The following is a 12,659-nucleotide window of genomic DNA, read 5'->3' on the forward strand; positions in this document are numbered from 1 at the left end:
AAAGCTGATTGAAGTATCATTTTGACTGCAGTACAAAGTTGAGTCATCTATTTTGAAACGGAGGGAGTAGTAAATATGTTGCTAGTTCGAGAAAATATCATCAACTTATTACTGTTGATGGCCTTGTATATATGCAAAGTGTATTTTTCATAGTGCCCTTGTATAACTAAATGGAGGGAGTATCTTGTTTATCATTTTTTAACTGAAATAATAGAATGCAAACAGCTTAGCTACTACAGTGGTGCCAAGAAACTGCACTGATTACAGCTAAGGTTAAACAATCGGCAACTGCAACAATACGAGCTCAAAACTCAAATGGGTAAAAGTATGACTGAAGGAAGGGTACACAAACTGAGGAGAGTCATGAACCCGCCGGAGATCAATGGTTAGAAATCGCAAATGCTAATAGCTTTAACAGTTATTCCCTCCGTTCCATATTAGTTGTCGCTCAAACGGATGTATCTAGCACAGGGAGTAGAAGCGTTCAAATCAAATAATCTCATACTGGGGACCGCCATAGCCAGACAGAGCCGTGGCCTCAGCAGTTTCAGTCAAAAAGAATGAATTTACATCAATTTCAGAAACAGAGGAACTCATGCATATATGTGAGTTCGAAACAAAGTTCATTCTTGGTGCTTCATTAGGGGGGTGACTGGCCTACAAGCGAATTACAGCACCTAGGTATAGACACAATCCAGTTTGACCGTGACACAGAGTTTAAATTGCCCACATAGATCAGATCAAGCCGAATTGTTTAAACGACCAAGTCCCAGCACAGAAAAACATTAGGTCAGTCAACAGGCACGTTCTATGCTAGTCAGCTTCATTTCTTCCGGATGTCATACTCTCCGCTCCGCCACTGGAAGTAGTAACTGGTTTCTCGTTCAAAATGAGGCTGACATGTCTATCATCTTCTGAAACTGAAACACTGCAGGAGTTCACAGATCCCATATCCAATTGATGCTGCTGTCCAATTTCAGGTGCCTGAGAACAATAGGAAGATTCCTTATTGGCAGGAACTGAGTCAACTTCATCATTCCCAGCAGCTGAATTCTCATCAGGGCATTCTGTCTTTACAGTCTCCAGTCTTATGTCTGAAGAAGGCTCGTCAGGCCGACTATTTTCTCTGATTATGGTTGCTGGAGGAATCTCCACACAGATATCAAAGAGAGATGGAGCTTCTGATCGAGTAGTACTTGTTTCGTCAGCTTGACAATCCATGGAAGCGGACGGATCTAGGTTTCCTGTAACTGAGGATCTCTGATCTCCAGGGTCAGATAATGCTTCAGGATCGGCATTCAGTTCCACGTTGTCGTCGTCTTCATCCGAAGCACCATAAAGGCACTCGGTCGGTACAGTTTCCACATCTGCTTCCTGTGAAGATACATGAGGTTCAACTCCGCTAGTAGTCGCTACGAGAGTATCCCTTCTCACAACATTGAATAAAATACCATTCTCAATCTTTTCAGGCTGCAGCAAGTCACCTTCAGGGACCATGATACTTGTGGAAAGACCAAATGGAGACCTAGGAACAGGAGTATCATGAGGATCGCAACCTGAATTGCCTGAGGTCCTACCAGGAGTAACAGGCCCTGGATGGTTATCAACTGGCTCTCTACCAATTGGGTGACCAGCAAATAAGTTACTATTCGGTGTCACAATATCACCTTCACTTCCCCTTGGTGAAATTGTTCTGAATTCTGTGTCAATCTCAAGGTTCTGAACAAAGCTGATGAATTTATTAGCTGAGGCTGTTCTCATGAGAGGGCCACCACTTCTCGTCCATGAGTTCAAGTCTATACTCTCAGATTCACTGTCACTGCTATCATGCATACTATGTTGGAGATGGTGATTTCTGTTAGATGGCCCAGCAATCCCTCCAACTGCTTGATGGCTCGTAACAGTGGGAGATGCGAGCATTTCCTCATCGAGAGAACCGGTTGAATTTTCTCTTGCTATGAGATTCCATGATGGAATCCTTCTAGATGGACAGAGTCTAATTGTAGCACCATATCCTTGTGAAGCGGCTGCTCTTTCTGCACTTCTCTTCAGCCTACGCATGTGGTTCAGGAGGGCAACACATTCATCTAATGCAAGCTCAATAGCGCAGTTTGCCCTGATGGCAGAGAGCTTTTCCCAAGTGCATCGCCTACCCTGACTTGCGGCTTTCTGAAGCTCAGAATACGAAGGATTCTGTATGATCTTCGAATACTGGTGATACAGAGAGAAAAAGAACATTAGTAAGACTACTGATTAATGTCGTGAAGATTTGACATGTACACGAAAGAATGGATTAAGAAACATTCAAAACCTGAGCAAGTGTGGCTGGCATAACAATTGTCACATCACCTTCCCAATGTTGAGCAAACAACTTAGCTATTCCTCCTAATGGAAATCCAAGTTCCAAAACTTGATTGAACCTATGCTTAACTTCCATCTCAGCAAGTTCAGCAAGCTACATACAAAAAAGATCAGAAGATCATATTAGACAATTGAAAAATTACTTTACCACGTTAATATTTTTTACTTCACCACATCATTCCAGGGGATACTTTGGTAAAATGGATTACTTGGCCATACAGTTCAGCTAATATTTAAGGTCAAATATGCCTTGGTGAGCATAGTGCTATGCTATGCGATGCTACTAAGCCATCAAATGACACACATTGCTGACAATGAAAGGTATTATCAGAAAGAAATGTAAGCAAAGGAAACATCCTTATGTTCGCATTAATGGGAAGCATGGTCACATCGAAATTGCTCTGAAATCCGACAGAGACTAAGCAAATAATAGAAATAAAGACTATGGAGAAAGCATTTCACGTACCTTTGCAGCAAAGCTGCCTCCGTAAGCCCTGATGATCTCCTTTAGTCTCAGTAATGGAGCAATGTGAGGATTTGCTTGGCTTACTATGAAGTGATTTACGTTGAATAATTCCTTCAATTGCTTCATGGGCAAATCACTTTCTAAGCTCCCATCTCTCCAGCGCCGTGTAGCCGCGTCAGCTCGTTCCTCCACACCCAACAAGAATGGAGCATGAAAAGGAACTGTTTCTCCGAATCTATCTTTGGCCATCAACTCCTGGGCCTCAAAAAGTCCAGGAAAAGCACAGGAAGCAGTTACTGCACTCCAGATGAGAACATGAGGTGATGTCAAATAGTTCAGGCATCGAGGCGGCTCATGTTTTCTTGGAGAACACACAGTAACAACGAGAACCCGACCAGTCATGTCATATGCCTCTTGAAATGTCAAATTGCTCGTAAGATTTCTCAACTGCGTCTGCAAGTGCCTAATGTCGTGAACCGCTCCATGCGTCAAAATTCTTTTAAATACAGGAAAGATTCCACCCATCTGGTCAAAGAATTTCAAGGAATGCCACTCCTCAAAAAAACTCTCCAGTTCTGGCCATGACCGTGTGGCTACAATAGCACACATTATTGCGCCAACGCTTGATCCTGAAATAATCCTAGGTAGAAGCTTATGCTCTACCAAGGTTTTCACAACACCCACATGAAAAGAGCCAAATGAAGCACCTCCACTTAGCAGTAAGGCCGATCTACCAAAGGCATGTCTTGTCTCATGCATAAATGCCAGTTTCTCTTCGAGGGGTAACTCTTCTGAATCAGAATTGCAAACCATTTTCAGTTGAGTAGATACCTCCTCAATGTACTCCTTGATGATTTTAGGCACCTAGTAGATCATTAACAATAAACATTTCAGGTGACACTCAAATGTATATACATATATTGACATATGTGAACGAATCGTCTGACAAACAAGCAGGCTTATTATTCATGATTAACATGTCAAATACGTGGACCAAGTTAAAGATTTACCCAACTGGATTTACTGACACTGCAAATTTCGAGTGCTTTGACCACGGGAAAGGGGAAACAATTCTACTACTCCGGCAACAAACAGTACTGTGATCAAAGCGAAAGGGATCAGGTGGCATCGAAAATTCTGGCCAGATGGGCAGCGCAGTACCTGCAGCCTCAACTTGTGGAGCTCGGGGTTGCACATGTTACCAAGGTTCCTGAGCAGGTCGGCGCGCATGCAGAAGACGATGTCCCTGAGCGAGCCTTCCTGGCGGCGGTGCCTGAGCTCGCGGAGCTTGTTGCGCACGAGCTCCTCGTCGTAGAGGTCAGCGTCGGTTGCGCGGCGCGGCGTCTCCCGCTCGAGCATCCGCGCGGCGTGCGCCCACTCCTCGTAGGTGAGCGCGGCGCGCATCATATTCCGCCAGAACTTGCGGCGGTAGGCGGACTGCACCCGCGCGCGCACCCCGGCGCGGCCCCCGCGGCCGCGCAGCAGGAGCGCGACGGCGCAGACGGCAAGCAGGATCCCCCGCGTGTTGTGGCGCGGGTGGAGCCAGGCCGCCGCCAGGGGCGCGGCGGCGCGCAGCGCGGCGGCGAGGCGGTGCCGCAGGCGCGCCAGCGAGCCGCAGAGGAGCACGCGCAGCGCGAGCGCGCGCCCCGCCGCCGTGGACGGGCCGATCGCGAACGCCCCCACGCGCGCCTCGTTGGTGATGACGTCCATGGGCCACGGGCGGGCGGACGGCGTGGCAGGAGGGAGAGGTCACTGGGTCACCGCCGCGGCCTTGGATCGGAGCAGGGCCGGGCCAAGCTAGGGGACGCGGAATAGAAGGCGTGCGGTGGGGCTTGGCTGCACGCACCTGCAGGCGCGGGCATGGCGCGCTGGGATCTGGGAATGGGCAGACGGAGGGGGTCAGAGGAAAGGAGGACGAGCCGAGCTGGGCTTCTTCTTCTCCGTGCCGTGCCGTGGATGGGACAAATGCGGCGTCCCGGTCAGTCGGGGAAGGAGATAAGGGGAAAGGGTACACGACGTACCAACCAAACTAACTGCGACAGAGGGAGGCCGCCATGTTTCGCGGTTATGTTTATCTCCCGCGCCGACGATGGCCGCGTCATTCAGCTTGACTCCTCGCCGTCGTGGATCGAGGATGGGGACAGGGGAGCGGGACCGCGTGACGTGCGCCGATCTGGATATGGTAGACGTGGCCACGTGGGGGGATGGAGACGGGCGGTGGCTCCCCTCGGTCGGTGTGCCGGTTTGGACTTTGGAGCAACGAGCGGCCGAGTTTGCTCGGTCGCGCCGCGCGCGCTCTCTCTATACGTTGGCCGGCCTCTCCACGTGGGGGTGTCGACCGTTTTCACCGTGGTTTGTGGCTTTGGGTCAACGTAGCTGCCATCTTCGTCTGACCGAAATAGGGCGCATTTTCGGAACTGCGAGGGTGACATTATGTCATCGCATCGGAGCCGAGCAAACCTTGTGTGACGCCCCGTTTATAATCGTGCACTAACCATACATAAATCATGCACAATCATGAACGGTGACTTATGTCAATATCACAACACAACTCTACAACACAAAAAATTAAACATAAATCTTTGTATTACAAGCCCGGGTCACGAGGACCCAAAACTACATAAGTCATCAAAAAAATATTATCTTGGTACAGACATAGTTAGACAAGTTTTGCCTTAGGAAGGTTGGACAAAACAACGACACTAGATCGAAAGGCAAGTTCTCCTACCTGGGACCTCTGGACTACTCCTGGTCATCGGTCTCCGATAGTACGCTCCGGCGGGGAAACCTACATCCGCGGTGCTACCAGCTGTTGTAGCAGCCGGGTCGAATGAAAAGAGTAGCAAAGCAACCACGAGTACTCATCCAAAATACTCGCAACATTTACGGTCTACACTAGATATGCGTCAATATCAAAGGATTGGGATAGTATATGTGGACTATACTGCAGAAATGCCAGAATAAGGGGGAGAAGCTTATCATATCGAAGACTACATCATCTTGCAGCCATCATCTTGCAGTAGTAGAAGAGAGGAGCATTTATTGTATCATCTTGTATATACGTATGGCAATAAATCTGCTCGGAGATCCTCTCCTCGTTTCCCTGAGAAAAGCGATCACCAGGTGTATCTGTCTCTTATCTAGGTGTGTCTTAATAAGTATCCGATTTTAGTTGTAAGAGGTTATGATACAACTCCAAGTCGTTCTGTTACCGTGGACAAGGCCATACGAATAGTTTAACATCCCTGCAGGGGTGCACCACATTACTCGATATGCTCGATTACCTCTGTCTGGATACACTTTTCTAGGTAATGCCCGAACTCGGATAATCAACACGTCGTAGTCCTACCTAGCTCTCCAGAGAGGTCAATACATCGGTCTAAATCCTAAGCGTGAAGGGGCCATGGGCCAATCGCCCTAAGCACTCCTACATGCTGCGAGGACGGTCGGGACCAATCCTGGCTACCTCTTTATACAAAGCAGACGCTTACAGATCACCCGGGCGCGTGTCACTCAACTGCGACGTCTATAGAGCTTTCGGGAGAAACCATACGGTACCGAGGGCCCCACAAACCATTACCCCGCATGACGATTAATGCGTATATGCCAGTGGCAGTCTCAGATCAAATACGCCAAACCCGTTAAGCGTGTTATTAAGAAGTAACCGCGGACTAGGCCCACCTCTCTCCTACGTGGTCTCCACCTGCCCTATCGTTCTGCCACATTATCTCTCGCGGGTACCCTTGGGTCCGACCCGTCTTTATCATTGTAACAGTCGAGGTTCAGGTCCATACCATCAAGGTGAAATCAGAGGAATCACCCTCGATAGGTTTACCTTGATATACCGTGATATGTCCATTTTGCATCATGTTTTCGTACTATTATTTATGATGTTTTTGGCCAATATAATGCTTTGTAGTACCATTCTAATGCCTTTTTCTCTTAAATTGCAAGATTTACATGAAGAGGGAGATTGCCGACAGCTAGAATTCTGGGCCTGGAAAAGCTATGTCAGAGATACCTATTCTGCACATCTCCAAATGAACTGAAATTTCACGAAGAATTATTTTGGAATAAATAACAAATACTGGAAGAAAGAAATAGCATAGGGGGCCACCCAGGAGCCCACGAGGCACCAGGGCGCGCCCTGGTGGCTTGTGGGGCCCCTGGCCAGCCTCTGGTGCCCATCTTCTAGTATATAAGCCCATTTGCCCTAGAAAAAATATAAGGAAAGGACTTTCAGGATGGAACACCGCCGTCTCGAGGCGGAACTTGGGCAGGAGCACTTTTGCTCTCCGACGGAGCGATTCCACCGGGGATACTTCCCCCCGGGAGGGGAAAATCAAAGTCATCGTCATCACCAACAACCTTTTCATCGTGGGAGGACCGATCTTCATCAACATCTTTACGAGCACCATCTCATCTCAAGCCCTAGTTCATCTCTTGTATTCAATCTTTGTAACAAAACCTCAGATTGGTACCCGTGGGTTGCTAGTAGTGTTGATTACATCTTGTAGTTAGTGCTAGTTGGTTTATTTGTTGGAAGATTATATGTTCAGACCCATGATGCTATTTAATACCCCTCCGATCTTGAACATGAACATGATTTGTGAGTAGTTCCTTTTGTTCTTAAGGACATGGGAGAAGTCTTGTCATAAATAATCATGTGAATTTGGTATTCGTTCGGTATTTGATGATATGTATGTTCTTGTTTCCCTTAGCGGTGTTATGTGTGTTGGGGAACGTGGTAATTTCAAAAAAAAATCTACGATCACGCAAGATCTAACTAGGTGATGCATAGCAACGAGAGGGGAGAGTGTGTCTACGTACCCTCGTAGGCCGAAAGCGGAAGCATTATGACAATGCGGTTGATGTAGTCGTACGTCTTCATGATCCGACCGATCCGAGTACCGAACGTACGACACCTCCACATTCAGCACACGTTCAGCTCGATGACGTCCTTCATACTCTTGATCCAGTTGAGGCCGAGGGTAAGTTCTGTCAGCATGGCGGCGTGGCGACGGTGATGATGATGCTACCGGCGCAGGGCTTCACCTAAGCTCCACAACGGTATGATCGAGGTGCGTAACTGTGGAGGGGGCACCGCACACGGCTAAAGGATCAACTTGTGTTGTCTGTTGTGCTATTTGGGCGCCCCCTGGCCATGTATATAAAGGAGGGAGGGAGAGAGGAGGCCAGCCAGGTTTGGGCACGCCAGGGGGGAGTGATAACCCACAAGTATAGGGGATCACAACAGTTTTCGAGGGTAGAGTATTCAACACAAATTTATTGATTCGACACAAGGGGAGCCAAAGAATATTCTCAAGTATTAGCAGTTGAGTTGTCAATTCAACCACACCTGGATAACTTAATATCTGCAGCAAAGTATTTAGTAGCAAAGTAGTATGGAAGTAACGACAATGGTAGCAAAAGTAATAGTAGCAGTTTTGTAGTAATTGTAACAATGGCAACGGTAAAGTAACTAAGCAAAGATCAATATGTGAAAAGCTCGTAGGCATTGGATCGGTGATGGATAATTATGTCGGATGCGATTCCTCATGCAACGGTTATAACATAGGGTGACACAGAACTAGCTCCAGTTCATCAATGTAATGTAGGCATGTATTCCGAATATAGTCATACGTGCTTATAGAAAAGAACTTGCATAACATCTTTTGTCCTACCCTCATGTGGCAGTGGGGTCCTACTGGAAACTAAGGGATATTAAGGCCTCCTTTTAATAGAGTACCGGACCAACGCATTAACACTTAGTGAATACATGAACTCCTCAAACTATGGTCATCACCGGGAGTGGTCCCGATTATTGTCACTTCGGGGTTGCCGGATCATAACACATAGTAGGTGACTATAGACTTGCAAGATAGGATCAAGAACTCATATATATTCATGAAAACATAATAGGTTCAGATCTAAAATCATGGCACTCGAGCCCTAGTGACAAACATTAAGCATAGCAAGGTCATAGCAACATCAATCTTAGAACATAATGGATACTAGGGATCAAACCCTAACAAAACTAACTCGATTACATGGTAAATCTCATCCAACCCATCACCGTCCAGCAAGCCTACTATGGAATTACTCACACACGACGGTGAGCATCATGAAATTGGTGATGGAGGATGGTTGATGATGACGACGACGACGGATTCCCCTCTCCGGAGCCCCGAACGGACTCCGGATCAGCCCTCCCGAGAGAGATTAGGGCTTGGCGGCGGCTCCATATCGTAAAACGCGATGAATCCTTCTCTCTGATTTTTTTCTCCCCGAACGTGAATATATAGAGTTGGAGTTGAGGTTGGTGGAGCACCAGAGTGCCCAGGAGGCAGGGGCGCGCCCAGGGGGTAGGCGCGCCCCCACCCCCGTGGACAGTGTGTGGGCCCCCTGGTCTTGATTCTTTCGCCAGTATTTTTTATTAATTCCAAAAATATTCTCGTGGAGTTTTGGGTCATTCCAAGAACTTTTATTTATGCACAAAAATAACACCATGGCAATTCTGCTGAAAACAGCGCCAGTCAGGGTAAGTTCCATTCAAATCATGCAAGTTAGAGTCCAAAACAAGGGCAAAAGTGTTTGGAAAAGTAGATACGATGGAGACGTATCAACTCCCCCAAGCTTAAACATTTGCTTGTCCTCAAGCAATTCAGTTGACAAACTGCAAGTGATAAAGAAAAACTTTTACGAACTCTGTTTGCTCTTGTTGTTGCAAATATGTAAAGCCAGCATTCAAGTTTTCAGCAAAGATTATGAACTAACCATATTCACAATAACACTTAGGTCTCATGTTTACTCATATCAATGGCATAATCAACTAGCGAGCAATAATAATAAATCTCGGATGACAACACTTTCTCAAAACAATCATAATATGATATAACAAGATGGTATCTCGCTAGCCCTTTCTGAGACCGCAAAACATAAATGCAGAGCACCTCTGAAGATCAAGGACTGACTAGACATTGTAATTCATGGTAAAAGAGATCCAGTCATAGTCATACTCAATATAAATTAATAGTAATGCATGCAAATGACAGCGGTGCTCTCCAACTGGTGCTTTTTAATAAGAGGATGATGACTCAACATAAAAGTAAATAGATAGGCCCTTCGCAGAGGGAAGCAGGGATTTGTAGAGGTGCCAGAGCTCGAGTTTTGAAACAGAGATAAATAATATTTTGAGCGGCATACTTTCATTGTCAACATAACAACCAAGAGATCTCGATATCTTCCATGCTACACACATTATAGGCGGTTCCCAAACAGAATGGTAAAGTTTATACTCCCCCACCACCAACAATCATCAATCCATGGCTTGCCCGAAACAACGGGTGCCTCCAACTAACAACAATCCTGGGGGAGTTTTGTTTGCAATTATTTTGATTTGATTTGAGCATGGGACTGGGCATCCCGGTGACCAGCCATTTTCTCGTGAGTGAGGAGCGGAGTCCACTCCTCTTGAGAATAACCCGCCTAGCATGGAAGATACAGACAACCCTAGTTGATACATGAGCTGTTCGAGCATACAAAACAGAATTTCATTTGAAGGTTTAGAGTTTGGCACATACAAATTTACTTGGAACGGCAGGTAGATACCGCATATAGGAAGGTATGGTGGACTCATATGGAATAACTTTGGGGTTTATGGAAGTGGATGCACAAGTAGTTTTCCCGCTTAGTACAAGTGAAGGCTAGAAAAAGACTGGGAAGTGACCAACTAGAGAGCGACAACAGTCATGAACATGCATTAAAATTAATCAACACTGAGTGCAAGCATGAGTAGGATATAATCCACCATGAACATAAATATCGTGGAGGCTATGTTGATTTTGTTTCAACTACATGCGTGAACATGTGCCAAGTCAAGCCACTCGAATCATTCAAAGGAGGATACCACCCTATCATACCACATCACAACCATTTTAATAGCATGTTGGCACGCAAGGTAAATCATTATAAACTCCTAGCTAATTAAGCATGGCATAAGCAACTATAATCTCTAATTGTTATTGCAAACATGTTTCATTCATAATAGGCTGAATCGGGGATGATGAACTAATCATATTTACAAAAAACAAGATAGGTCGAGTTCATACCAGCTTCTCTCATCTCAATCAGTCCATCATATATCGTCATTACTGTCTTTCACTTGCACGACCGAACGGTGTGGATAATAATAATAGTGCACGTGCCTTGAACTAAGCTCGAATCTGCAAGCATCTTAATACACATGAGAAGACAAGGTAATATGGGCTCTTGGTTAAATCAACAATAATTCATATGAGAGCCACTCAACATTTTCATCATGGTCTTCTCCTCTCGACCCCCAAAGAAAAGAAAAGAAATAAAACTATTTACACAGGAAAGCTCCCAACAAGCAAAAGTAGGACGAGGAATCTTTTTGGGTTTTCTTTTAGTTACTACTACTACAAGCATGGAAAGTAAACTAGCTAATTTTTTGTTTCTCTTAAGGTTTATCAAACACACAAGAAGAAAGCAAGAAAAGGAAATAAACTAGCATGGATAGTACAATGAAAAAGTATGAGCACCGACAACTAGAATGAGTGTGTGAACATGAATGTAATGTCGGTGATAAATACGTACTCCCCCAAGCTTAGGCTTTTGGGCTAAGTTGGTCTAATCCCATGGTTCAAAACTGCCTTCTCCAGTGTGCAGAGGAGTGTCATCTGGGTGCCACTGGTTGGTGATCTCCTCCAGATCCCACTGATAAACGGACTGTCAATAAGGGTCAAGTGGTGGTTCCGGCTCAGGCTCTGGAGCTTGTGTCAGCCTCCAGTATGCATAAATGGCCTCGGGCAAGATGAGGTACGTGCCTGAAAATATGTTAAACAAAGAGGGTGCAGGCAAGATAATGGTCTCGTAGTGAGTTTTATTAAATATCAGCTTATACTTAAGCATCTTCTTCTTATTTTTAACAATAAATTCATGTGCTACCATACTCTTATAATCTAGAAAAATAGGGTGCATCAAATTTTCCTATTTCTCATAATGCCTAATAGGTATCTTAAAGTGTGCAGCAAGGCGCGAAGCAAAGATACCACCGAAGATGGGGCCCTTTGTACGGTTCAAACTTAATTGCTTAGCAATAACAGCGCCTAAACTGAAAGTTGTATCACGAAACAAAGCATGGAGCAAAATAATAATATCTAGGGCACTAAGGTTTCCACAGTTCCCACGACCAATTAAGCATCTACTAGAAAATATTGCAAAGTAACGTAGAACAGGAAAGTGTATGCTAGTAATTCTTGCATCGGAAACCTTTCTCGTCTCCCCTACAACGATCATATCAATAAATCCATCCACATCACTACGATGTGGTTCCTCTATACTGCCCACAAAGGGTATCTTGCAAACCTCACAAAAATCATATAGTGACATCTCCTTAACCCCATCATATAAATGAAACTCCACTGAAGGTGGTGATTTCATAGCATGAAAGTAAAAAATTTGCACAAAATTATTAGTGAGTAGGAGATACTGATCGAGCTGGTCGTGGAGGAAGTCGGTGAGGCCTGCATTCTCAGCCAAATAATAAAAATCATCATGAATCCCGACTGCTCTCAAGAACTCATCACAAGGCCATTCACACGGTCGAACCTCCGTGGTGCGAGGGAGATTATATTTGGGCTTTTTATCCTCTTCACTTTGCTTATCCTTCGAACTTCAGCTCGAAGAGCCCCTCAAAAATCTCTTCATAATTTTCTAAAATTTTGAGTAACTCGAAATAAAAGTGAACCAAACTCAACAAAATTGATAGCAACTACTCTCACAAGTGTCTGGAGACTAAATCATGCAT

General features: G+C 45.4%; 1 protein-coding gene across 1 annotated transcript; it reads right to left on the reverse strand.

Moving 5' to 3' along the window:
* Positions 1-475: 475 nt before the first annotated feature.
* LOC123070859 (triacylglycerol lipase SDP1) lies at positions 476-4,908 on the reverse strand. Its single transcript, XM_044494239.1, has 4 exons — positions 3,989-4,908; positions 2,828-3,691; positions 2,312-2,455; positions 476-2,211 (listed from the first exon to the last, which is right to left on the reverse strand). The coding sequence occupies exons 1-4, from the start codon at positions 4,535-4,537 to the stop codon at positions 814-816; spliced, it is 2,955 nt and encodes a 984-aa protein (XP_044350174.1). The 5' UTR covers positions 4,538-4,908; the 3' UTR covers positions 476-813.
* Between the last annotated feature and the right edge of the window lie 7,751 nt (positions 4,909-12,659).

The sequence above is a fragment of the Triticum aestivum genome, chromosome 3B, assembly GCF_018294505.1.
Source record: "Triticum aestivum cultivar Chinese Spring chromosome 3B, IWGSC CS RefSeq v2.1, whole genome shotgun sequence".
In the NCBI taxonomy this organism is placed as follows: Eukaryota; Viridiplantae; Streptophyta; class Magnoliopsida; order Poales; family Poaceae; genus Triticum; species Triticum aestivum.